The sequence below is a fragment of the Sprattus sprattus genome (genome assembly GCF_963457725.1).
Source record: "Sprattus sprattus genome assembly, chromosome: 1".
NCBI lineage: Eukaryota > Metazoa > Chordata > Actinopteri > Clupeiformes > Clupeidae > Sprattus > Sprattus sprattus.
In genome coordinates, this window is record NC_137920.1 from 74,069,222 (window position 1) to 74,091,059 (window position 21,838).

At 42.5% G+C, this 21,838-nt stretch overlaps 1 protein-coding gene across 1 annotated transcript in view; it reads left to right on the plus strand.

Annotated features, from left to right (window-relative positions):
• Positions 1 to 1,449: 1,449 nt before the first annotated feature.
• Positions 1,450 to 21,838, plus strand: part of opcml (opioid binding protein/cell adhesion molecule-like) — a gene marked incomplete at both ends in the record, with an annotated part of 71,158 nt that continues 50,769 nt past the window's right edge. Inside the window, one exon of the mRNA XM_080835074.1 lies at positions 1,450 to 1,607. Within this exon, the coding sequence (XP_080691200.1) occupies positions 1,450 to 1,607 (158 nt within the window). The remainder of the gene's footprint in view (positions 1,608 to 21,838) is intronic.

Consider the following 21,838-nt stretch of genomic DNA (forward strand, 5'->3'; position numbering starts at 1 on the left):
TACTTCACATGAAGATATATATTCTTAATTAGGCCTTATCTCCCTACATTATTTCAGCCACAGTCCATCATCATAATTCTCAGCTAACGACCTTGGTACACACAGACAGGCCCAGTGGCCAAAAGAGAGGGCCAAACGTATGTTGGGCCAAGCACAATCCAGCTTTGTTTACCCGTATAGTAAAAATGTCTAGATCAACACAATTAAATGAAAGCTTTGAGAATAGTCAAAGTTAGAAATAACCCATAAACCAATAATATTTAATGCTGTGTGTGTACTCGAGTCGTTGACTTAATACCATGCAAGGAAAAAAGAGTTTATCATCAGCAGCAGGTCATACAGAGCCATGCTGCCTCCTGTATTCAAAAGGTCTACATAAAGGCTTTAAGCTGGTCTCACTCGCCTTGCATTTCTTGAAAGAAAAATCTTTACATTTGTGTAGCTAGTGACTGTTCCAAATCCAGTGAAAGGCAATGGGATTTGGCTGCAAAACAAGCTGATTTAATTCCATTTAATAAACCTGACTAAGAGAGAATGTCAAATTAGTCATCATGTTATATAGGTCATCTGTGCAAGTTTTGCACATTTAATCAGGTGAAGTAGAGTCCTGCAATTTGGAGCTTGCACCCTTTAATCACAGTTGCACTAACACTGAGTGACTCAAAAAATACACTATAATATCTGGGTGATGAAATACACAGTGATTCTGATTATCTCTCTCTCGCGCTCTCTCTCTCTCTCTCTCTCTCTCTCTCTCTCTCACACACACACACACACACACACACACACACACCAACACAGACACCACGATTCACGCCGCCTGGGAGGCGCTGAGAGCGCTGGCACTGAGAACTGAGTCGCTTAACCTTCGGGAGGAAGCGAGGGGAGAGCGGAGAGAGCACACCAGTGAGGACAGCAGCGCATTCCAGTGGTTGCCAGTTACGCAAACAACCCCTCGTTTGTTTTTTCTTTCACTTTTTTGAAAAAGAAAAAAAAACAGGAATATTTCATTCAACTCAATCAATCCATGCGGATATTGAAGGCGGTTCATGGTGATAACAGCTTTAGCTTCACCTTGAACTATAGCCGAGAGAACGGCGCAAGTAAACACTGATGCATCTTTGTATGTGCATGCATCACGGACATTGCAAGCGTTTATAGGGCAAAGGGGCTGTGCCATCTTCTCACGACTGCTTCTACCCTCGACATCGGCTCGTAGCTTATTTTGGGAAAACTCGGAACATTTCACGGGGGACTTAGGAGTTAGTTTTGATATGCATTCTGCCTCCAAGTTCCTGATGCAGCTTGTCTTACTATAGCGTGCGTTTTGGAGGAAAAGCGAGGAGACTGACTATCTCTAGTGGTCTGGCTTGATTTTTGTGTTGATTGCTCTTGTATTTTTCCTCGGAATATTCAGACGGCTCCGGAAGTTTTTTTGCGGGACCAACCATGGGCATTTATAGTTATTTTGTGCTGCCTTGGAAATGCCTCGTTGTTATCAGTCTGAGACTGCTGTTTCTTGTACCTGCAGGAGTGCCAGCTCGAAGTGGGGATTCTTTTTCAAAGGACAATATCACCGTAAGACAAGGAGGTAGTGCCGTCTTAAGGTAAGTAACCATTACCTAAAGCTATTTCATTGTGTCTATACAGTCTTCAATATGCTCATATTCCTAAATATTTTCTAAGGCATAGGTGATATGCCACCGTGTGTCAAAAGATAGTTTGTCTCAGTGACTTATATTATTGCCTTATCCATTATGCTTTTCAGAGCCGCTGAAAATATACTTTTGCCTTCCTAACTGCGTCATGTTTAGAGGTTTGCTAGGTAGGCGACACGGAGAAAGAGCACGCTTTTGTGTCCTCAGATTTCATTGCTTTGTGGAGCGAAACGATTCCCCGATTAAAATTAAATTAAAATTATTGGGCAGGTGTCTACGAACAAAAGTCAATGGGCTGTCACGATGCACCGATGCAAAAAACTTGACATTCTAGCTTACTTGAATAGCCAAAAGTCATCTCTCTCTCTCTCTCTCTATCTATTTATTTCTCTCTCTCTCTGACTCACACACACAAACACACACACCAACATATATATATATACATATATATATATATATATAGAGAGAGAGAGAGAGAGAGAGAGAGAGAGATGTACATATGCAGTACAATAAGTGATTATTCACCCATGTGAATGAGTGCTGAGAAGCAAAGACAATTTTGTCAATTCAAGTTCTATTTTGTCACTATAATAGCACCAACCACAGCTCAGCACACTGCCCTGTATGTACGCTGTGACTGTGACTGTCTCTTTGTGGCCAGCTTCTACCCCCTACCCCCCATCCCCCCCCCAAAAAAACCTCAGTTGTTTTGCACTGTGTTTGTGAAAGTGACTGTGGTCAAGTCAATGTGTCTTTGTGTGCGCTTAGAATAAGTAATTGTTTCCATACAGATAATAGCCTTAAAAAATAGCTTATGTGCAAATATTGTTGACCTTCATTTTAATGTTGTTTATGCACCACCTTTGAGGCATGGGTGTAGTTTTTTTATGGGTTGTCTTTCAGGTGGTGTCATTTGTAAAACGTGGCTGGTTTACCACTAGCAAATGAACCCTGATCTTCATCAACATGCAAATCAAGTCCAAACTGATACATTCATATTTATGACCACGAGGTGTGTTTATGTAGCGTACATGTACTTAAGTGTAAGGGTGATTCTGCATTATTATTCATTTTCATTTACAGACATTACATTAGTGCTGAGGACTGCGAGGACACTTAGAAGGTTTATGTAAATCTGTAAACACAAAATCAGAAACATATCCCTGATTGAGAATGGCATGGGTGATGCTGTTCAGTATTTTTAATGATAATGCTGGTAAATATATGATACTTGCCAGTATACCACAATACAGAACTCAATTGAACTCAGAACATCTGCCTCACACCTAGCAGCATCTGGTCAATAGAATGGAGGATAATTGAAGAAAATAACAGTGTGATTCAAATTGCTTTGTCACTTGCTATGTGGCCATTTATTGGCCTCTGTTGATTACCAATCAAAACGATAAACAAACATGTTTAAGTTTTTAACTGACCTGGGGGGTATTCATCGTACGTGGTTAAGTGACAAACCTGGAGACGTTAACTCAGATTAAGTGGTAAACCTTCTAATAAAAGAACCCCCATTGGTTCATTCTCCGAGCAAAACAACGTCAGAGGGCTCTTCTATTAGGAGGTTTAGCACTTACTCTGTGTTAACTTATCCAGGTTTGTCACTAAACCACATACGACGAATACCTCCCTGTGCTGTAGTGTGTAAAAGGTAATATATAAGCAGATATGTGGACACAAACTAACGTTAGTGTTCCCTATCGTAATCTGTCATCGTTATAAATTATGTAACGCTAGCTGTTGGGTGGCACTGAGTACTAGCTATGCTAGCTAGTTGGAGAATGGTTATCGCAGACATTGCCTCGACACTTTGAATGTAACATTACACAAGCAAAACATGAGCTTGAATGTAAACTGTAACTAATCCACAGTGTTTCTTCATTTATTTAAAAAATACAGCAGATGAGTGTCCATAAAGTGGGTGCCCTATGTTTCTTAAGTTATGTTACCCCGTTAGCTGTTGTCTGAAGCTAGGTGAGTGGCTAACTTAGTTATCGTAGATATTGGCTTACACTGTCACTTTGAATGAACACAAAGCAAAACATTAATCCGCATTTATACATGTCGAAATTCCAGCAGGTGATCAGTAATATGGTTGGATTTCTCCGTTCCTTGAAACATAAGCGATCAGTCCCATTAAAAAGGTAAAGGTGAGATTTTTTGCAGATTCTTTTGTCCCAGGTGACCTTTAAGAACATCCTGCTTTGGCTGGGTCTACTACAGGTTTACTGCTTGGAGAGCAGCAACGATATCCAATGTACCATCAGCACCATATTACCATGATATGCCACATACCAGAAATGTTCTGATTAGCGTCTGGAGATATAAATGAAATGGCGTGGTTTACATGACAGATTATAGCAGTGTGTAATCGTTGTGTGGCAGCTTTGGCAGCTTCCATCAGTCAACCTGCTGTAACCTACAGCTGGCAGAGCGAGTAACACACAATAGACGACTGCTACACCGTTCATTTCAATGGAGGGATGAAACACGACAATAACAAAATAGTGACGGGGGGCACAGCAACTATTTTTACAAGATCACCGCCTGGGATCAGAATAGACGTGTCAGAGTTAGAGCTGTGCCATTATCTAGAAAGCTCTTGGAGCAGAAAAGGCACCAAAAAATGGTTGAAAAAATAATGAGTAGAAGACTTAAGAGGAACGCAATCACACTAATATTAAAACTTAAGAAGGGCAATGCTGTGTTATTGAGCGGTTATACTTATAGCTTTACAAAGATTATATATTTTTTATATATTAAAGATTATTATATTGATATTATAACCAAGCCGGTTCAATATCGAGAACTGAAACAGGTGTTAATGTACCAGGTTCACATCCGGTTTACACTGGTATTTATTGCCTTTAACATGCTCTCCTAAAATCAAAAAGTAACCTTTGCCTTGGCATTTTGTGTAGTTTGTGCTCATTTCACCAATTACAGCCTGTGGACGAGGCAACCCTACATTTCAAACTTGGTGAAAGACATGTTTTTATAGTTGTAGAGTCATTCATCGAAGGTTTCAGGATTTTCTCTTGCCGTAAATCACCTGGATAGAACCATTAAACTTTAATATCCGCTGCTCTATGCATCGCATAGTAATCCCAGGATCTGCACCTCCATGGAGGAGAGAGCTGCATTTATCATGGTCCTCGCTGGCCTCACATGCTGTTTGGCTTTACCTACACAGCACTGTAAATAGATAGCTCAGCTTTCCCTTACTTTTGCTTCTGTTTACTTGCTTTGTGCTGCTAAGCGCTTCTTATATGATACCTTTCTCTTGTGTGAAGAGGTATCTGGTGCTAGTTGTGCGCAGTTCTGCCTAGCTTTGTGCTAGGTGATATTGTATTAATCTATTGGACACCATTATATAATATGCTGCAGTGTGTTCATTTGTGTGTGTGTGTGTTGGGTGTAACACCCAGTAGTAGCACACACACACACACACACACACACACACACACACACACACACACACACACACACACACACACACACAGAGACAGGTAGGTTGGCCGGTCAAGTAGTATGAGAGCAGTGGGCTGGCAAGGTTGTGGAGCTTGAAGTTAATCTAGCAGGCATTACTTCAGCAAAAAATGGAGTGCTAGAGAGAGAAAGAGAGACCGAGAGAGAGAGGGTGTGAGAGAGAGAGAGAGAGGGTGAGAGAGGGTGAGAAAGAAGAGCATATTATTAGCAGCACACTATATTTACAGGGCAAATGGAGTGCTAGAGAGAGAAAGAGAGACCAAGAGAGAGAGAGAGGGTGAGAGAGGGAGAAAGAGAGAGAGAGAGAGGGCGAGAGAGAAAGATAGAGGGTGAGAGAGGGTGAGAGAGGGTGAGAAAGAAGAGCATATTATTAGCAGCACACTATATTTACAGGGCAAATGGAGTGCTAGAGAGAGAAAGAGAGACCAAGAGAGAGAGAGAGGGTGAGAGAGGGAGAAAGAGAGAGAGAGAGAGGGCGAGAGAGAAAGATAGAGGGTGAGAGAGGGTGAGAGAGGGTGAGAAAGAAGAGCATATAATTAGCAGCACACTATATTTACAGGGCAAATGGTAGAGGAGGGGCCAGCGTATCATTAGGAAGGCATTGGCATTTGTCTTCATCTTCTGCATCCTGTCTGCGCCCCTGTCTGGCCTGTCATGTACAGCCAGCTGCTGAGGACTCCGGCCCGGATACGGCCCAGGTCAGGGCCAGATTGTACTGACAGCCTCAGTATCGTAACCCCCTGCCAAGTAGCTACTGGAGACTCAGGGTTGGATCTGGACTCCATCTGGTGCATTCTGCTGAAGAGCCAGTAGATCCAATAGAAAGACCCTGGATGTTTTCCCTGTCCTCAAGAAGGCAAGGCCAAGTCTACTTATATAGCAAATTTCATGCACAAGGGTAATTCAACGTGCTTTTTTTTTTACTAAATAATGCAAAAGGAACATCCAAAGGACCAATAAAGAGATACCAATAAGATAGAAATATGATGAAAAAAAAAGATTTAAGAACACAAATAAAAGAACAAACAAAGTCTTTAAAATACACAAAAAACACATAATGAAAAGAAAGTACAAAATGCATCAAACAGCCCTGGCTGTGTGTCTATCTCTTGCGGAGCACCGACTAGAGGCTCGTAGATCAATAATAGTTCTGGTAGTTCTATGAAAGCGTGGGCGTGGGGCAGACCTGGGCCGGCTCTGTTTGAGAGTCGCCTGCCTAGTGGGACTGCCCTCCAGCAGCTGTACACACACACACACACACACACACACACACACACACACACACACACACACACACACACGAACACACACACACACACACACACACACACACACACACACACACACACACACACACACGAACACACACACACCACACACACACACACACACACACACACACACACACACACATACACACACACACACCTACAGTGGGACTGCCCTCCAGCAGCTGCACACACACACACAGACACACACACACACACACACACGCGCACACACACACACGCGCACACACATATATACACACACACACACACACACACACACACAGACACACGCGCACACACACACACACACACACACACACACACACACACACACACACACACACACACACACACACACACACACCTACAGTGGGACTGCCCTCAGGCAGCTGCACCTACTCAATCCACTCAATTGGCTGCACTTGTACCTCAGTGTGAATATTATCCACTGATGTTGTCCATCTAGCGAGTGCCCATGTTATTGCTCGCTTTGGCATTCTCTCATGGTGCACAGGCTACACTGCACTGCACACACACACACACACACACACACACACACACACATACACACACACACACACACACACACACACACACACACACACACACACACATACATACACACACACACACACAAACAGAACACACACACACACACACACACACACACGCGCGCGCACTTCACTGAACTGCATACAAACACATACACACTTGCCCAACTAATTATAGTGGGTTATTTGGTAGCAATTTAATTAAAATACATGGTTAGACAATCAAAGCACTATCCAAAGCTATTTAACAAATGTATCCTCAACATATGGTCACCTAGCCGTTTGCTAATCTTGTTAAAGCACAACCAACTCTAAACCAATTCACCTAACTCGTTGCCAGCAGATTGTGCAAAGACAGGTTGTTGATTATTTGTACAGAACCATCGGAATGAAATGGGACCTGCAAATTTCAGTGGTGCATAAAATTGGCTTCACGTTCAGTTCTTTGATGGTGGTAACATTTTACAGCTCTGTTCTCAGATGAAGCTTCAGATTATGCAGAGCACAGGCATTTTTATTTTCAAAATCTCAGATCTTAAGGCAAACTCAGGTCACAGTTCTTTGATGTCAGTTGTGCAGCTGCAATATACAAAGACAGTGACATTCTAACCTGAGTGTGTGATTCAAAGACTTGAATCACAAATAATTTTAAATACACTACAGTGTTGTAAAGCTTTTGACAATAAACCCGAAACTTGAACAATATGCACAACACTGTACACACATATTCCAAAAAACAAACTGCTGACACAAACACCCTTTGTGGGTTAGTACACACATTAACGCACACTGTATACAGTGCAGGAGAAAACACTGCTCATTGATGTCCCATTAATATCTCATTGTGATGGAGTATTAGTCTTGTGTTTGGTGAACCATAAAGGACTACTGGCTGGCCTCAGGACTGTTTTATAGATCAGCCCTCTTGATTCACCTTGGAGTAGTTGGCGGCCGCAGGAGTGGATGTTGAGATTTACGATTGTGGTGAAATTTTTGCGGGGTTTGTGATCAATCTCTCTGTCAGAATTGATCTGCGTCCCCCCCCAAATGGGACGCTGTCAGTCACCTGCTTTCCGAGTCCGCTGAGCCATGAATTGCCTTCCCTGGGTATCACAGACGCTTCCGACTTCACTGCCAGGATTCTTGTCTCAGACAGCCCTTTTTCTGTGGTGACTTTCCATGCATCCACCGAGGGTTGTCCGAACTCCTTGACTTCTGGTCCCTGTCAGCATTATTGAGCACTCTTCACTTTTTAGCTCTCTATGCATTGTTCAAAATCTTGGTGATAACATGGATAAACAATGCCATCGGAAAATGAAGGATCGCAGCTTTACGTGTTTGTTTGTGTGTGTGTGTGTGTGTGTGTGTGTGTGTGTGTGTGTGTGTGTGTGTGTGTGTGTGTGTGTGTGTGTGTGTGTGTGTGTATGAGGTCCTGAATACTTTATAACCCTCTATATAATGTTTGTATAATGGTTTATGGATACTGGGTTCATAGAAAGCAAAACAAAGTTTCGATTTTTTTATGAACAATTTCTGACAGCAGTTTCCCTCTATGGTCCTGTAGAAAGAGATCTTCACACCTAATAGGGATTTTGTGCCTCGAGTCTTCTTGTAGATTAAGTGTTTACCTTCAATGGACGCTAAAAGAAGAGAAAAGAAAAGAAAAAGGGTCCCTGTTGTCTGATGGTGGGATGTTTCTTCAGCCCATACAGAAATGTGGAAGTGCGGTTTTGAAATTGGTCACATCAGTCAACAGCCCAAAAGGTTTAGATTGGGGAAAACAATCACTCACCACCAGGTAAACAACACAGGCTAGACACCAGGCACAAAGAAGTATGACAAAGTTATATGGCTACGGCATCACGTAGCACAACACCATTTTGACCACATACCACACATATACAGTGGCATGCAAAGGTTTGGGTAAAATCTCTGTTAGTGTGAATATTTAACAATTCCAAGTCGAGACCCCTTTGGTGGAAAATATTGGTCTTTTCGTCAATATGCCTTTTAAGCTCTGTGAGTTTTTGTCCCAGATACATAAAAGGAACACCCCCATACACCTTGAATCTTCTACTTTTGACATATATGCTAAAAAAGAAACTCAAAAAAGAAATAGAAGATGAAGTGATCTCCAAAAGGCAAATCGTTAAAGAAGAACCATTCTTTTCAAACATTGTAGGCAAGATTTGTGTTTTATTTTCATATATTTTCATACAATTTTAGAATGGAAAAGGGAAAGGATCGCCATGTAAAGGTTTGGGCACCCCAACATATCCAAGCTCTCAGATAACTTTGACCATGGTCTCAGACCTTAATGAGCTTGTTAGGGCTATGGCTTGTTCACAATCATCGTTAGGAAAGGCCAGGTGAAGCACATTGCACAAGCACAAAGCTGTGTAAATGCCCTGACTCGTCAAATCCTTGTCTCAATAATCAGCAGGCATGGGCTCCTGAGCAGCTGCCCAGGACCCCTGAAAATGAAAATAATTGATGTCCACCAAGCAGAATAAGGCTATAATAAGATAGCAAGGCCCTTTCAAGGTGGCCGTTTCCTCACCTCGTAATGTAATTAAGAAATGGCAGTTAACAGGAACGGGCGGAGGTCAATTAGAGGTCAAGCAGAGGTCTGGAGGACCAGGCTTTTTCCAAGGGAACTGCTCGTAGGATTGCTGGAAAAACAAACCAAATCCACCGAAAAAACCTTCAGGAAGATTTAGCATACGCTGGAGTGGTGGGAACTGTGCCGCGACACCTGCACAAACATGAAAAGAACACCTCTCCAACTGTTCAGCACAGGGGTAAATCGATCACGGTTTGGGCTTGTGAAAGAAAAGCCCAAATCCACCACACAACAAGTGAAAGATTTGTTAGACTGGCTACAAAAAGCATGTACAAGCTGTGATAACCACTAAAGGGGCTGTGATTAGTACACACCATGCAGGGCGCACAAACTTTTGCCTCCAGGCCCTTTTTTTTATCTGTTTTGTTATTTTGAAACTATAAAAGAAGGAAATAATAAAGTAATCTTGCTTAAAATATTAAAGACATGTGTCATCTTTAACTTTCTTTTAGAAATCAGGTCATCTTGTACTCCTTTATACTGCCTTGCATATTCACAGTAACAGGGATTTTGAGAAAGAAACTTTGCCATGCTACCATTAGTGTGCAGTGTATTACGAAGACTTACGGAAAGAAAAGTTGTAGATAAATTGGGTTTCATTAACCAAGCATTTGTTTATGTCAGATTGATGTGTGTGTGTACATTGCTGATGGATGGGAACAGGTTTGAGGTGGAAATGGAGGGGGAAAGAATGTAAAACGTCATGATGGCACCGTCGGCAATTCAGACAAAAATTAGATCACTTTTGTTTAGAATCATGAATCCAATCTTCACTCCAGATCATCACACCAACACAATAATAGCAGTGCCACAAACTGCAAGGGGTTTTCCTTCAGATTACTACGCATCAATACGCATAATTAAAGCAGGAAAACTAGTGAACAGCTATCCAGCAGCTGACCATCACTGATCTGATGGTGGCCTGGGTGTGGGCCTGATTGGGCCTGCTGCCAGCAGAGGAAGAGGGAGATAAAGGCTTTGCAATATATTTGGAGCAAAGGGGAGGGAGATAGGGGTGATCGTTTGATGTACCCCACAGGACCAGGTATAAAAAAACTATGAATTTTCTAAATCTGAATTCGTCCTCTCGATTAATCATCTATGTGAAGGTCCACTTTGCAGATTTCCCAACCCTCACAACACATGCTCACAGACACACACACACACACTGACACATACTGTATACACTCTAACACACACTCACAGTGGCACACACTTGAACACCTTCTCAGCTCCTCCACTTACCACAGTGGTACAGGAGGTAGAGAAGTCATTTAGTAATCAGAAGGTTGCTAGTTCGATTCCCTGTCGAAGTGTCCTTGAGCAAGACTATGAACCCCTAATTGCTCCTGATGTGCAGTTGCCATCAGTGTAAAATGTATATACATCCTTGTAAGACGCTTTGGATAAAAGCATCTGCTAAATGACTAAATGTAACTTGTCCAAGTCCCCCATCCTAGATGTTATAACCAGCTGCTGTTCACATGCATATTACAGGAGACAGGGTGGTCTTCAGGCTCTGGCAGGTGTCTCTGTGTTGGACATACAGCTCATTTAGCTCTGTGGATTTCAATTTCACCCATAAAAAAAAGTAACCAGGAACCAGAGAGATGATGTGAGTCCTGGCATGAGAACCTGTGAGATGATGTGAGACCTGACATGACAACTTGAACAAGAGATAGCTAAAGACTGAATCTGCCGCAGGGCACTCATTAAGTGCTGCTAGACAGCACACACACAGAGAGTCCAGCCGGTGAGTGAGTTGTTTTTGTCCCTTCAGGAAAAGGTCAGCGTTTGAACAAGCTGTTGTGTACATGCTAGGTGTATGGGCATCATTTTCCCTCCCTCACACAGGGCAAATGCATGTGTGAGATCTGTGCAAATGCATAGTGTCAGCAATCTGTGATTTCCCTTCATCGATCATAGTAATCACTAGTGCATTTACATTACATTTAGTCATTTAGCAGATGCTTTTATCCAAAGCAACTTACACATGTATACACATTTACACTGATGGCACACTGCACATCAGGAGCAATTAGCTCAAGGACGCTTCGACAGGGAATCGAACTAGCAACCTTCTGAGTGTGGCTAGATGGACAGTGGCGCTGGTGGTCTGGCACTATTCAACAGGATTTAGTGGTGTGAAAACATCTGTTCAAGGACAACACACCTGAGATGGACAGTGGCTCTGGTGGAGTTAGAGGTATGAAAACATCTATTCAAGGGGTCTGGTGCTATTCAACAGGAGTTAGTGGTCTGGTGCTATTCAACAGGAGTTGGAGGTATGAAAACATCAATTCAAAAGTCTGGTGCTACTCAACAGCAGGTAGTGGTCTGGTGCTATTCAACAGGAGTTGGAGGTATGAAAACATCTATTCAAGGGGTCTGGTGCTACTCAAGAGTAGTTAGTGGTGTTAAAACATCTATTCAAGGGGTCTGGTGCTATTCAACAGGAGTTAGAGGTATGAAAACATCTATTCAAAAGTCTGGTGCTACTCAACAGCAGTTAGTGGTGTGATTGAAAACATGCTTCAAGACACCTAAGATGGGGAGTGGCTCTGGTGGTCTGGTGCTACTCGAAAGGGGTCAGAGGTGTGAAAACATCTATTCAGGGTCTGGTTCTACTCAACAGGAGTAAGTGCTCTGGTGCTACTCAACAGGAGTTAGTTCTCTGGTGCTACTCAACAGGAGTTAGTTCTCTGGTGCTACTCAACAGGAGTTAGTTCTCTGGTGCTAGTCAACAGGAGTTAGTTCTCTGGTGCTAGTCAACAGGAGTTAGTTCTCTGGTGCTAGTCAACAGGAGTTAGTTCTCTGGTGCTAGTCAACAGGAGTTAGTTCTCTGGTGCTAGTCAACAGGAGTTAGTTCTCTGGTGCTACTCAACAGGAGTTAGTTCTCTGGTGCTACTCAACAGGAGTTAGTTCTCTGGTGCTAGTCAACAGGAGTTAGTTCTCTGGTGCTAGTCAACAGGAGTTAGTTCTCTGGTGCTAGTCAACAGGAGTTAGTTCTCTGGTGCTACTCAACAGGAGTTAGTGGTCTGGTGCTACTCAACAGGAGTTAGTGGTGTGGTGCTACTCAACTGGAGTTAGTGGTCTGGTGTTACTCAACAGTAGTTAGTGGTGTGGTGCTACTCAACAGGAGTTAGTGGTCTGAAAACATCTCTTCAAGGACAACACACCTGAGATTGGATGTAGCAATGCAGCACTAAGGTTGAAGGCAAAGTCCTTGATTCTAATTCAATTCAACGTTTTTTTTTTGCCAATTACAGTGACCTGTTCATCATGGTCCTCTAGCTGTCCATTGTGTATGTGTATGTGTATGTGCGTGTGTGTGTGTGTCCAAGCCTGAGCACTAGTTCAGTCAGTATCGCTTTCATCAAACTTATATTGATATTGGGCCGACTCATTGGCAATCTCAAGGCTGTACAGTTAGTTCTGTTCCGGCCAAATCCCCCTGCACATCCGTGCAGCCAGGCATGTCAGGAGCAGGGTGAGCGGAGAGGGTAAATCTCCCCCAGAGGTATCGGTACATATCCAGCACCAGCCATGACACAGCAATAATACAGACTAAAACAGAATTGCCATGGAACATGTGAAAACTGAGATGATATTCATTGATAAATGTGTTTTTAAAGGGAGGACGATTGAGCATGAATTCATAATTATTTAGGAAATGCAAAATGCCATTGGTAATCTAGTTATGATTAGAGTCAGATGCTGGGGAGGGTATACAAGTCTGAAATCTAGAGAGAGAGAGAGAGAGAGATGGAGAAAGAGGGAGAGAGAGAGATGGATAGAGAGAAAGAGAGATAGAGATGGAGACAGAGCAATGGAGAGAAAGAGAGAGAGAGAGATTGAGAGAGAGAGATGGAGAGCGAGAGAGAGAGATGTAGAGAGAGCGATGGAGAGAGAGAGAGAAAGATGGAGAGAGAGAAAGAGAGATAGAGATGGAGACAGAGCGATGGAGAGAGAGAGAGAGAGATGGAGAGCGAGAGAGAGAGAGATGGAGAGCGAGAGAGAGAGATGGAGAGAGCGAGAGATCGAGATATAAATACACATAGAGAGAGGTGAAACTGAGGCTGGAGGTGGGTGTGAAACTCGGCTTGCAGGCTTGGAATTGAGAGGCGGGTGAGGAATGAGTCCGGGTCAGGGAGGTCCGGCCCTGATATGTGTTGGACCTGCTTTGGCAGACAACATGAATCAGATGGGCTGTCAGCTGATTGCAGAGTCTGAGACGGATATGACCGGCCTGAACTGGTTACGGAGGATATGTGTTGAATGAAGAGTTTCGAGAGATCTGGCTCCCGGGGAGAAAGATTATGTGAACTAAACAGTGGGGTTTTATTTTTTTTATTTCATATTTTTATTGTTAGTCGTATGGAATCTGTTGTTTGCTGAATAGTTATGGGCTATGCCCCAGTGGACATGCCCAAGCTCTCTCTCTCTCTCTCTCTCTCTCTCTCTCTCTCTCTCTCTCTCTCTCTCTCTCTCTCTTTCTCTCTCTCAGTGAACTCCAACAACATGGCAGATCAATGAAAATAAGGCAGGTTTGAAGAGTTTGGATGGAGGATTTTTTTTGGACATGCCCATGCTCTCTCTCTCTCTCTCTCTCTCTCTCTCTCTCTCTCTCTCTCTCTCTCTCTCTCTCTCAGTGAACAGTGAAAATAAGGCAGGTTTGAAGAGTTTGACTTTGGAGGGGGGGTATTTTTGCCTCCTCCATTGTTTTCTTATGATATTTATACATGAAACACTCAAGCATATGGTACAGTCCCTTCGATAGCCAAAAAGGGGGCAGGCAGAGCTGGAAATGGTAACAGGGCCATGGAGTAGTATTTCATGAAGCACTTTGTCACTCTCCACTAGAGGTTAATTCAAGGTCTTTTTAAGTTTTACCTCAGGGCACTGATATCTCTCCACTCCTCCCCAAGTCTGTTCAGTTATACTAATGTGAAAAATGTGTTAGTCCAGTGTGCGGTTATTTTTTCCATCTTTGAGAAGATGTGTATTGTTAGGAGAAATAGAGTAGAGGGAATGCAGACGAATGTATACAAATATATCAGCGTGGATATTTAAGATGCTGTACATTGTACCCAGCAGCAGATAATGCAGCTTTATTAATCTCACTCTATTCACAGTCACGTACCGCATATTTAAAAAAGAGTATTATTTGTTCTGTGAATCAGGCATTACATTCATTCTAGAACATTCTAAATATACTGTTGTCAGTGAACCTGCTAAAGTGGAAAGCATAAGTGCTTGATTGTGTAAATTGTGTATGTATAAAATGAGCACATACTCCGCCTGAATATGAAGGACACAATTAGCAATGCAACCCTAATACAACAATAACTTTATGAACATTAACTTTATGAACATTTAACTTTATGAACGTCCACTGCGTCGGAGTAGCAGAAGGGATTGGCATCAGACAGACAGTCTCCAGAAATGTTTTATTCCATTAGTCAGAAGCAATATGCCGACTAAAGATTCTCATTTATTTGAGTACAAAGAAAAACACAAGTGAATGGCAGTGGGAAGCCAGCAGCCCTCTACATCAATAACCAATCATAATCAGTTTTAATAGGGGTGAGGGGTGCAGGGGAGGGGCAGGGCGGGGAGGGGGGGGGCACTCATCTTTTGAGCCAATTAGTATCATCTCAGTGCATCACTGTCATTAAATGTGTTCACCAATCACACTAAGATGAATGCGGATGGGGCCGGTTGGCTAGAAAAGCTAGCATTGTGAATCTTAAGCCAAAGATTCTAAATGGGAAATGCTGGACTAGGCGGGAGAGAAATCAGGATCAGTGGTGTTGACGAGATGCATCTCAACACAGAGGCTTTGGTTTGTTTTGCTCTATTCACCCGCTATAGAGAGACATGGAGAAAGAGGGAGAGATACAGAGAGAGAGAGATAGATAGAGAGAAAGAGAGATAAAGATGGACACAGAGCGATGGAGAGAAAGAGAGAGATTGAGAAAGAGAGAGAGAGAGAGATGAAGAGAGAGCGAGAGAGAGAGATTGAGAAAGAGAGAGAGATGGAGAGCGCGAGAGAGAGAGATGGAGAGAGAGCAAGAGAGAGATGGAGAGAGAGAGAGAGATGGAGAGCGAGAGAGAGAGATATAAATACATTTAGAGAGAGGTGGAACTGAGGCTGGAGGTGGGTGTGAAACTCGGCTTGCAGGCTTGGACCACTCAACACGCTATACCATTCAACTTTCTTCTCTATGTGTGGGTCACTGTCAAGACCATCTACATTAATTGATACACGTACCAAGGTCATATCCATCATCCATCGCTAGGCCTACAGAAATGAAAAAATGTCGTGCAGGCATGCAGGTAAATGTGATAAGGGCTATCTGATGAGTGGGTCTCATTGTCTTGATTAACTGACTGCAGATTCATCTGAATATATTACTTACAGTCCACTTGCAGGGTTAGCCACATTTGGTAATTAGCTCCTCATCGGCCCAGGCGTAAGCATAAACAATCAGGCCTCAGCTCTGCTGATGTGCGCAGTCCTCCTATGGAGAGTTGCCCTGGTGCAGTCTTAAAATCTAAGCCTTCATTCACCACTCTCTCCCCCCCCCCGCCACAACCCCCTACCCCCATTATATCCTGTGCTGTATAGGCCATTCCATACAGATTAAAATAGATTAAATGTTTACCTGACATGGTTACCCCAAATGTCTCCCTGCAAATTATTTCTACACAATTTCCTCGCAGAAGTCGGCGCAACTGAGGGAATCCGTCCAAGTCAATCAGTCAGAGCGCCTCATTAATATGGATGGAGAGGACTGTGGAACCCAATTATCTGGGAAGGATTTCAAAACCACATTAGACAAATAACTGACTGCTGTCGCAAGGAAAAATGAATTGATTAGCTTCATTGCAATCTATATTTCAGTCGTTTGGGGTGGCCACAACCACACTCATTTACCATTCACACACACCAATCTTGATCCACTTAATACATTTCTTTTCAAATTGCAATTTCATTTTTGGAGTACAAATAGGCCGTAAATCACATAATTGCAGCAATAAAAATAAAAGCTGTTCCGTTGCTCAAGGCCTTTGTCAGCATTGTCAAGAGTACATATTCAAAAATGTATTCATTATTTAACTTTCATTTTTACTAAACCACTTATACTTAATCACTCAAGAAACGTGTTAGTGTGTGTGTGTGTGCGTATATCTATCAACAGATCAACCTATATTATTTTTTTTGTTTCATACATATATGTCATAATAATAACCAATTCAAATTCACCCATTGGTGAAGGCGTTTTTTGTTCTCCATATTTGTGTGGTAGATCAAACATTTCAACAGCAGCCGGCTTGAACAGCAGGTAGTACCCAAACTGGAGTGTGACACACTTAAGAGCCATTTTTCCCAAGTAGTGGGAGAGACGCTTCTTGACGGTAAAGCTGCGTTTGCCCCTTGTGCAGCCACCAAACCCCCGCAGCTGTTCTGTCTTGCTTTATCTATAAGCTATTTCAGGACTGTCGGAGCAAATGAAGTGTGGCAGATTTTTTTTTTGCAAGCCAAATGCTGCATCTTCAAACAAACAAGACTGCTCCCGCTGCCAGTATAAGGGAAGAAGCATGCAGTTTTGCCTCAGCGAACAACACCTACCGGCTTAATCAGCTTGTTCTTATTCAGGTTGAATCTATTTCTTTTGTTATTGAGTTACTGTCTGGTGAAGAAAGCCTCATGCAGTAGTATGTAGATGACGAGCAAACATCATGTAAAGAACAACACAGAATGCACATATTATTTTATTATTATGAAGAAAAACCATGAAACAGGATAATTACATATACACAGATCTCCCATGCAAAGTCATTTTGATCACTGCCTTTACAGGCTACCACTCAACCAATCGACGGACTGCTGTTCAACTAATGCCCTGTGCCATCTTGCTTATTACCATGCCCTCTAATGTATCCACCCTGTAGACAGTTCATTTTTGATGGAATTAGTTGAACTTCGAATATTAAATAACAACGATAAGCAGGTCAGCCGTGGTTTGTTGAACAGGCTCATCAAGAGAGAGATAGAGGGAGAGAGAGAGAGAGAGAGAGAGAGAGAGAGGGAGAGGGAGAGAGAGAGAGATTTATTGAACATCCCAAACAGCATTATCACAGGCAAATTATATCAACCCCACCCGCATGCTCAGACAATTAATTAAGCTCTGTGGAGTTAATGGCAACTGGCTAATATCTATCCATCCACATCCCATAATTCTGGGTTTGGGACCTGGGCCCTGGTTTTCCCGTCTCCATGGCAGCTGCGGAGTGGTGGAAAAAGAGTAGGCCCAGAGTTAACCCCGATCGTCTGATCTTTTTGTGGTCACATCTGTTCTCAGATCTGCTCCCAGGTCTCAGATGTAATGTGGATGACTCCCCAGCTACCTCGCGGAGGCATTTATTTGCTCTCGCGTCTGTACATAATTCTCATGTGTTTGCGGTGACAGACAGATGAAATACTCTCAGAAATGCATCCAGTATTGGTTTCGAACAGAGACTGCTGCCATCCTTTTTGATTATGTGTGGTGTATGCAGCTTTTAGTCTGTATGTCTATCACATCTGCCATTTGGTATGAAGCCAGCCTTGACTCACTTAGGCGAGGTGTTAGCACTGCATTGGCTTATATGTAACAAATATTTTTGAGTTTCTGTGTTAGACGTGCACAAGTGCTATGAAAAATAAAAAATAAAAACACAAGAGTTAATGTTCATAATAAATATTTATAAGAGGGGCAAAAGGATTGAACTGAGAAGGTGATTTAACAGAGCTTTGCAACTGATGAATTGAGAAGTATTGCCTGGACAACAGTTTCACACAGTCTGTAATGGCATCGGCACACCGCATGCATTTGTAATGCGAGCAGGGGGATATCCATGGTCGATCCTAATGCCTGATTAGAGGTGCAATGTTGGCTTGTGTTGATCAATGAGCGCACCACGGCTTCCTCCTCTCCCTCTCACAAAGCAGACTCACTCCAATAACATGTAGCCTATACTCTGCAGATTTGTGTCACGATCACAACAGAGCAGGCCTAATTGCACGGCGCCAGTGGGGGACACTTAGGGCCTGATTTACTAACAGGATTGCGCCCATTTCTGGCGTAAAATAGCGGTCGTAAACATAAAACGGTATTTACTAAGGGGCCGCAGCGCATATTAACGCCTGTGGGTGTGAACAGGGGAGGTAACTTGGAGGTGGGTGGTAACGTAGGCGTGAGGCGCAATTTACATGGGTGGAGACAAGGTAAGTGCGCCTAATGATGTCATGCGTGGTATTTACTAAACTGCCTGTGGAGCGCACGTCTCCAATTTGCAGGATAATTCTCCGCCTCATAAAAGCACGTCTTAACCAGGAAGCGCAATTTCATTGAGTCTGAAAACGTTGATATGGCAGCAGTGATAAGAGCAAGGCGAAGAAAGAAGACAGAGACAGAGCACAGAAATAATTTTTTCAACTCGCATAACACATTTTCAGTTAAATGAACCACAAATCATTAGACGGTACAGGTTAACCAGCCACGCAATACTTCAATTACTGAACCAGATCAGAGATGACATCTAACCCTCCAACGGAGATCACATTCCATTCAATCAGTTGGTAAACATTGCAAATATTGGCACCGGATCATTTCAAACAGTTATAGTATCAGCAGTTGATATGTCTCAGCCTTCACAAATATTCACACAGGTACTCGAAGCATTGCTATGGCGCACTGGTCAATACATTTCCCCACTGCCACAGCTGAAATTATAGACATCAAACAGGACTTTTTTTGAAATCGCAAACTTTCCGAATGTAATATGAACCATTGATTGCACCCACGTCCATATATATTGTAGTGAACCCATGTCCCTAGTAGAAATTATTAATCTCGCCATGTACACATCTATATTGTTATAATAGACAGTTTATGCATTAATGCCACCAATAGCATATTCTTTATAATCGTGTTCTTTTAAACATCTTGCTGTAGGTGATGGCGGGCAGAACAACATTATAGCAGCGCACACATTGAATCAGGTTCAGTGATTGAGCGAACGTGAACCAATATATCAATCTCCACTTGCTGTAGCTTCATTTTCTCTTCCTAAATAAATACCACGGAAAATACGGAAAAACACCGTGCGTTAATGTGCGAACGCAGTTTAAGCAGCGGTCGCAATGTTAGTAAATCAGGCCCTATATAGGGCGGAGTAAACACAGATTGCCCAGCGCGATCTGGTTTGATAAATACCAACTAAAATGCGCTAAAACACCGTGCGTTAATTTGCGAACGCAGATTAAGAAGCGCTCGCATATTAGTAAATCAGGCCCTTAGTAGCATTGTGCTGTGTGTATGCCACATTATGGATGGCAGTCTGAAGGGTCAGTGCTCACTTTCTCGTGTATTCCTGAGACACAGTTTAATAATTTATGAGCTACAGTGCCGGGGTTTATTTTCTCAGAGGTTCTACACAGATCTATAACCTTAGTCTTGCAGCAGGGGGAATGCAGAGCAAATGGTTTTTCAAGAGAATTAAAGAAAAGGCAGATAGTTTTTTAACACAATTCAAGGAAAAACTTGTCCATTGTCATCCAGGGCCCCTCATTTTTTGCAGTGAAAATAGTGAACAAAAAACACCCTCTTACACTGCAGCTTTTGTTCGAGAAAAAAAGACATGACCTTTGCTGAAAAGCAGTGATGTTTGATAGTGCTTCTCAAAAATTATGTTCACAGACCTTTTGGCTGAAGTGGGTATGAGTTGAAAATGTCAAGGTGAAGGGGCTTCATCGGGTCATCCAGTGCGATTCCGATGGACTGAGAAGCGAATTCATCAAAGTAAGATGCATCCCAAAAGAGAACGAAAGGTCTAAACAACTTTTTTAGTTTAAATCTAATCAAGTCCCTTTTGTGGTATCTACTCAAACAGCCAATAGAGATAGTACAGCACTGTAATGATATATCTCTGTTAGTCTTTGTCAGGAAGGATAGTTACTAAACAAGGCTGAAGAAAAATGCCTGACAGTGTTCATTTTTTAAACAAATCACACACTTTACATAGATGAATACATAAATAAAACAACTCAAATGAATAGATAAAGAAAGAAAGAAAGAAGGAAAGAAAGAAAGAAAGAAAGAAAAAGAAAGAAAGGGGTACATAAATGACAGGAACATGTCATTGGCAGAAGGTTCCTGGTGAGGCAGGCTGGATGATGTAGTCCTGAGTAGTCACCTCCTGACCTGTGTGTCAGCGTGAGGGATTGCAGGATCCTCCTAGGAGGGGTGATCTCACTACATCATCCGCCCTGACGGCTCAGAGACTTCCCCCACCACACGTGACACAGAGGGAGAGGTACCCACTGGGTCGGATAGGGAATCAAAGATACCTCTTGTGGAGGATAGGAATCACAGACACGCGGTATAGAGAGGTACCTCTTCTGCTGACAAGGACTCAGAAATAAGTATGAGCCAAAGGCAAGTATGAGCCAAAGGCAAGTAGAAGCCAAAGACAAGTACAAGCCAAAAGCAACTAATTTAATATTGATTACAATTGCAGCAGTATCATCATATCATGTTCATCATCATTGTCGTCACTGTCATCTTTGAGTTGTTATGTTTCCTTGCCTCTATATTGATAAGGAAGCTTTCTGCGTTTTTTGACAGAAAGATATACCATTTTTGTCGGATAGCAGTCAGAGACAGCATGAAGATGAACAACAGCAAAGTTAATAATGAAAATTGGAATCGTCGTCATCAGCGTGACCTTTGAGTTATGTTTCAAAGGAAGCTTTTTTGCCGTGCAGAATGGTCTAGAGAGGTTGTTTTGGATAGGAATCAAAGATGCGTGTTCTTGAGAGCTATCTTTTTGTGTGAGAGAGGAATAAAAGACAAATGTAGGCAAACGACCCAAAAGATAATAATGACAATTTGTCACCGTCAACAGATTGTTGTAATCAGCGCTGCTTTTCAATTGTTATGTTTTTTTTCCTACGTGCAGACAAGGACATTTAAACTATGAAGCTCAAACCTTGTACTGCAGTGAGGTGGAACTGTGAATCTTAAGCGAGAACTTTAATTTCTATTAATTCATAGACGAAATTGTGATTGCCTGCAGGAGTATGAGTAGGAGTGTGTGTGTGTGTGTGTGTCTGTCTACGAGTGTGTGAGTGTGTGTGTGTGTGTGTGTGTTTGTGTGTGTGTGTGTGTGTGTGTGTGTGTGTGT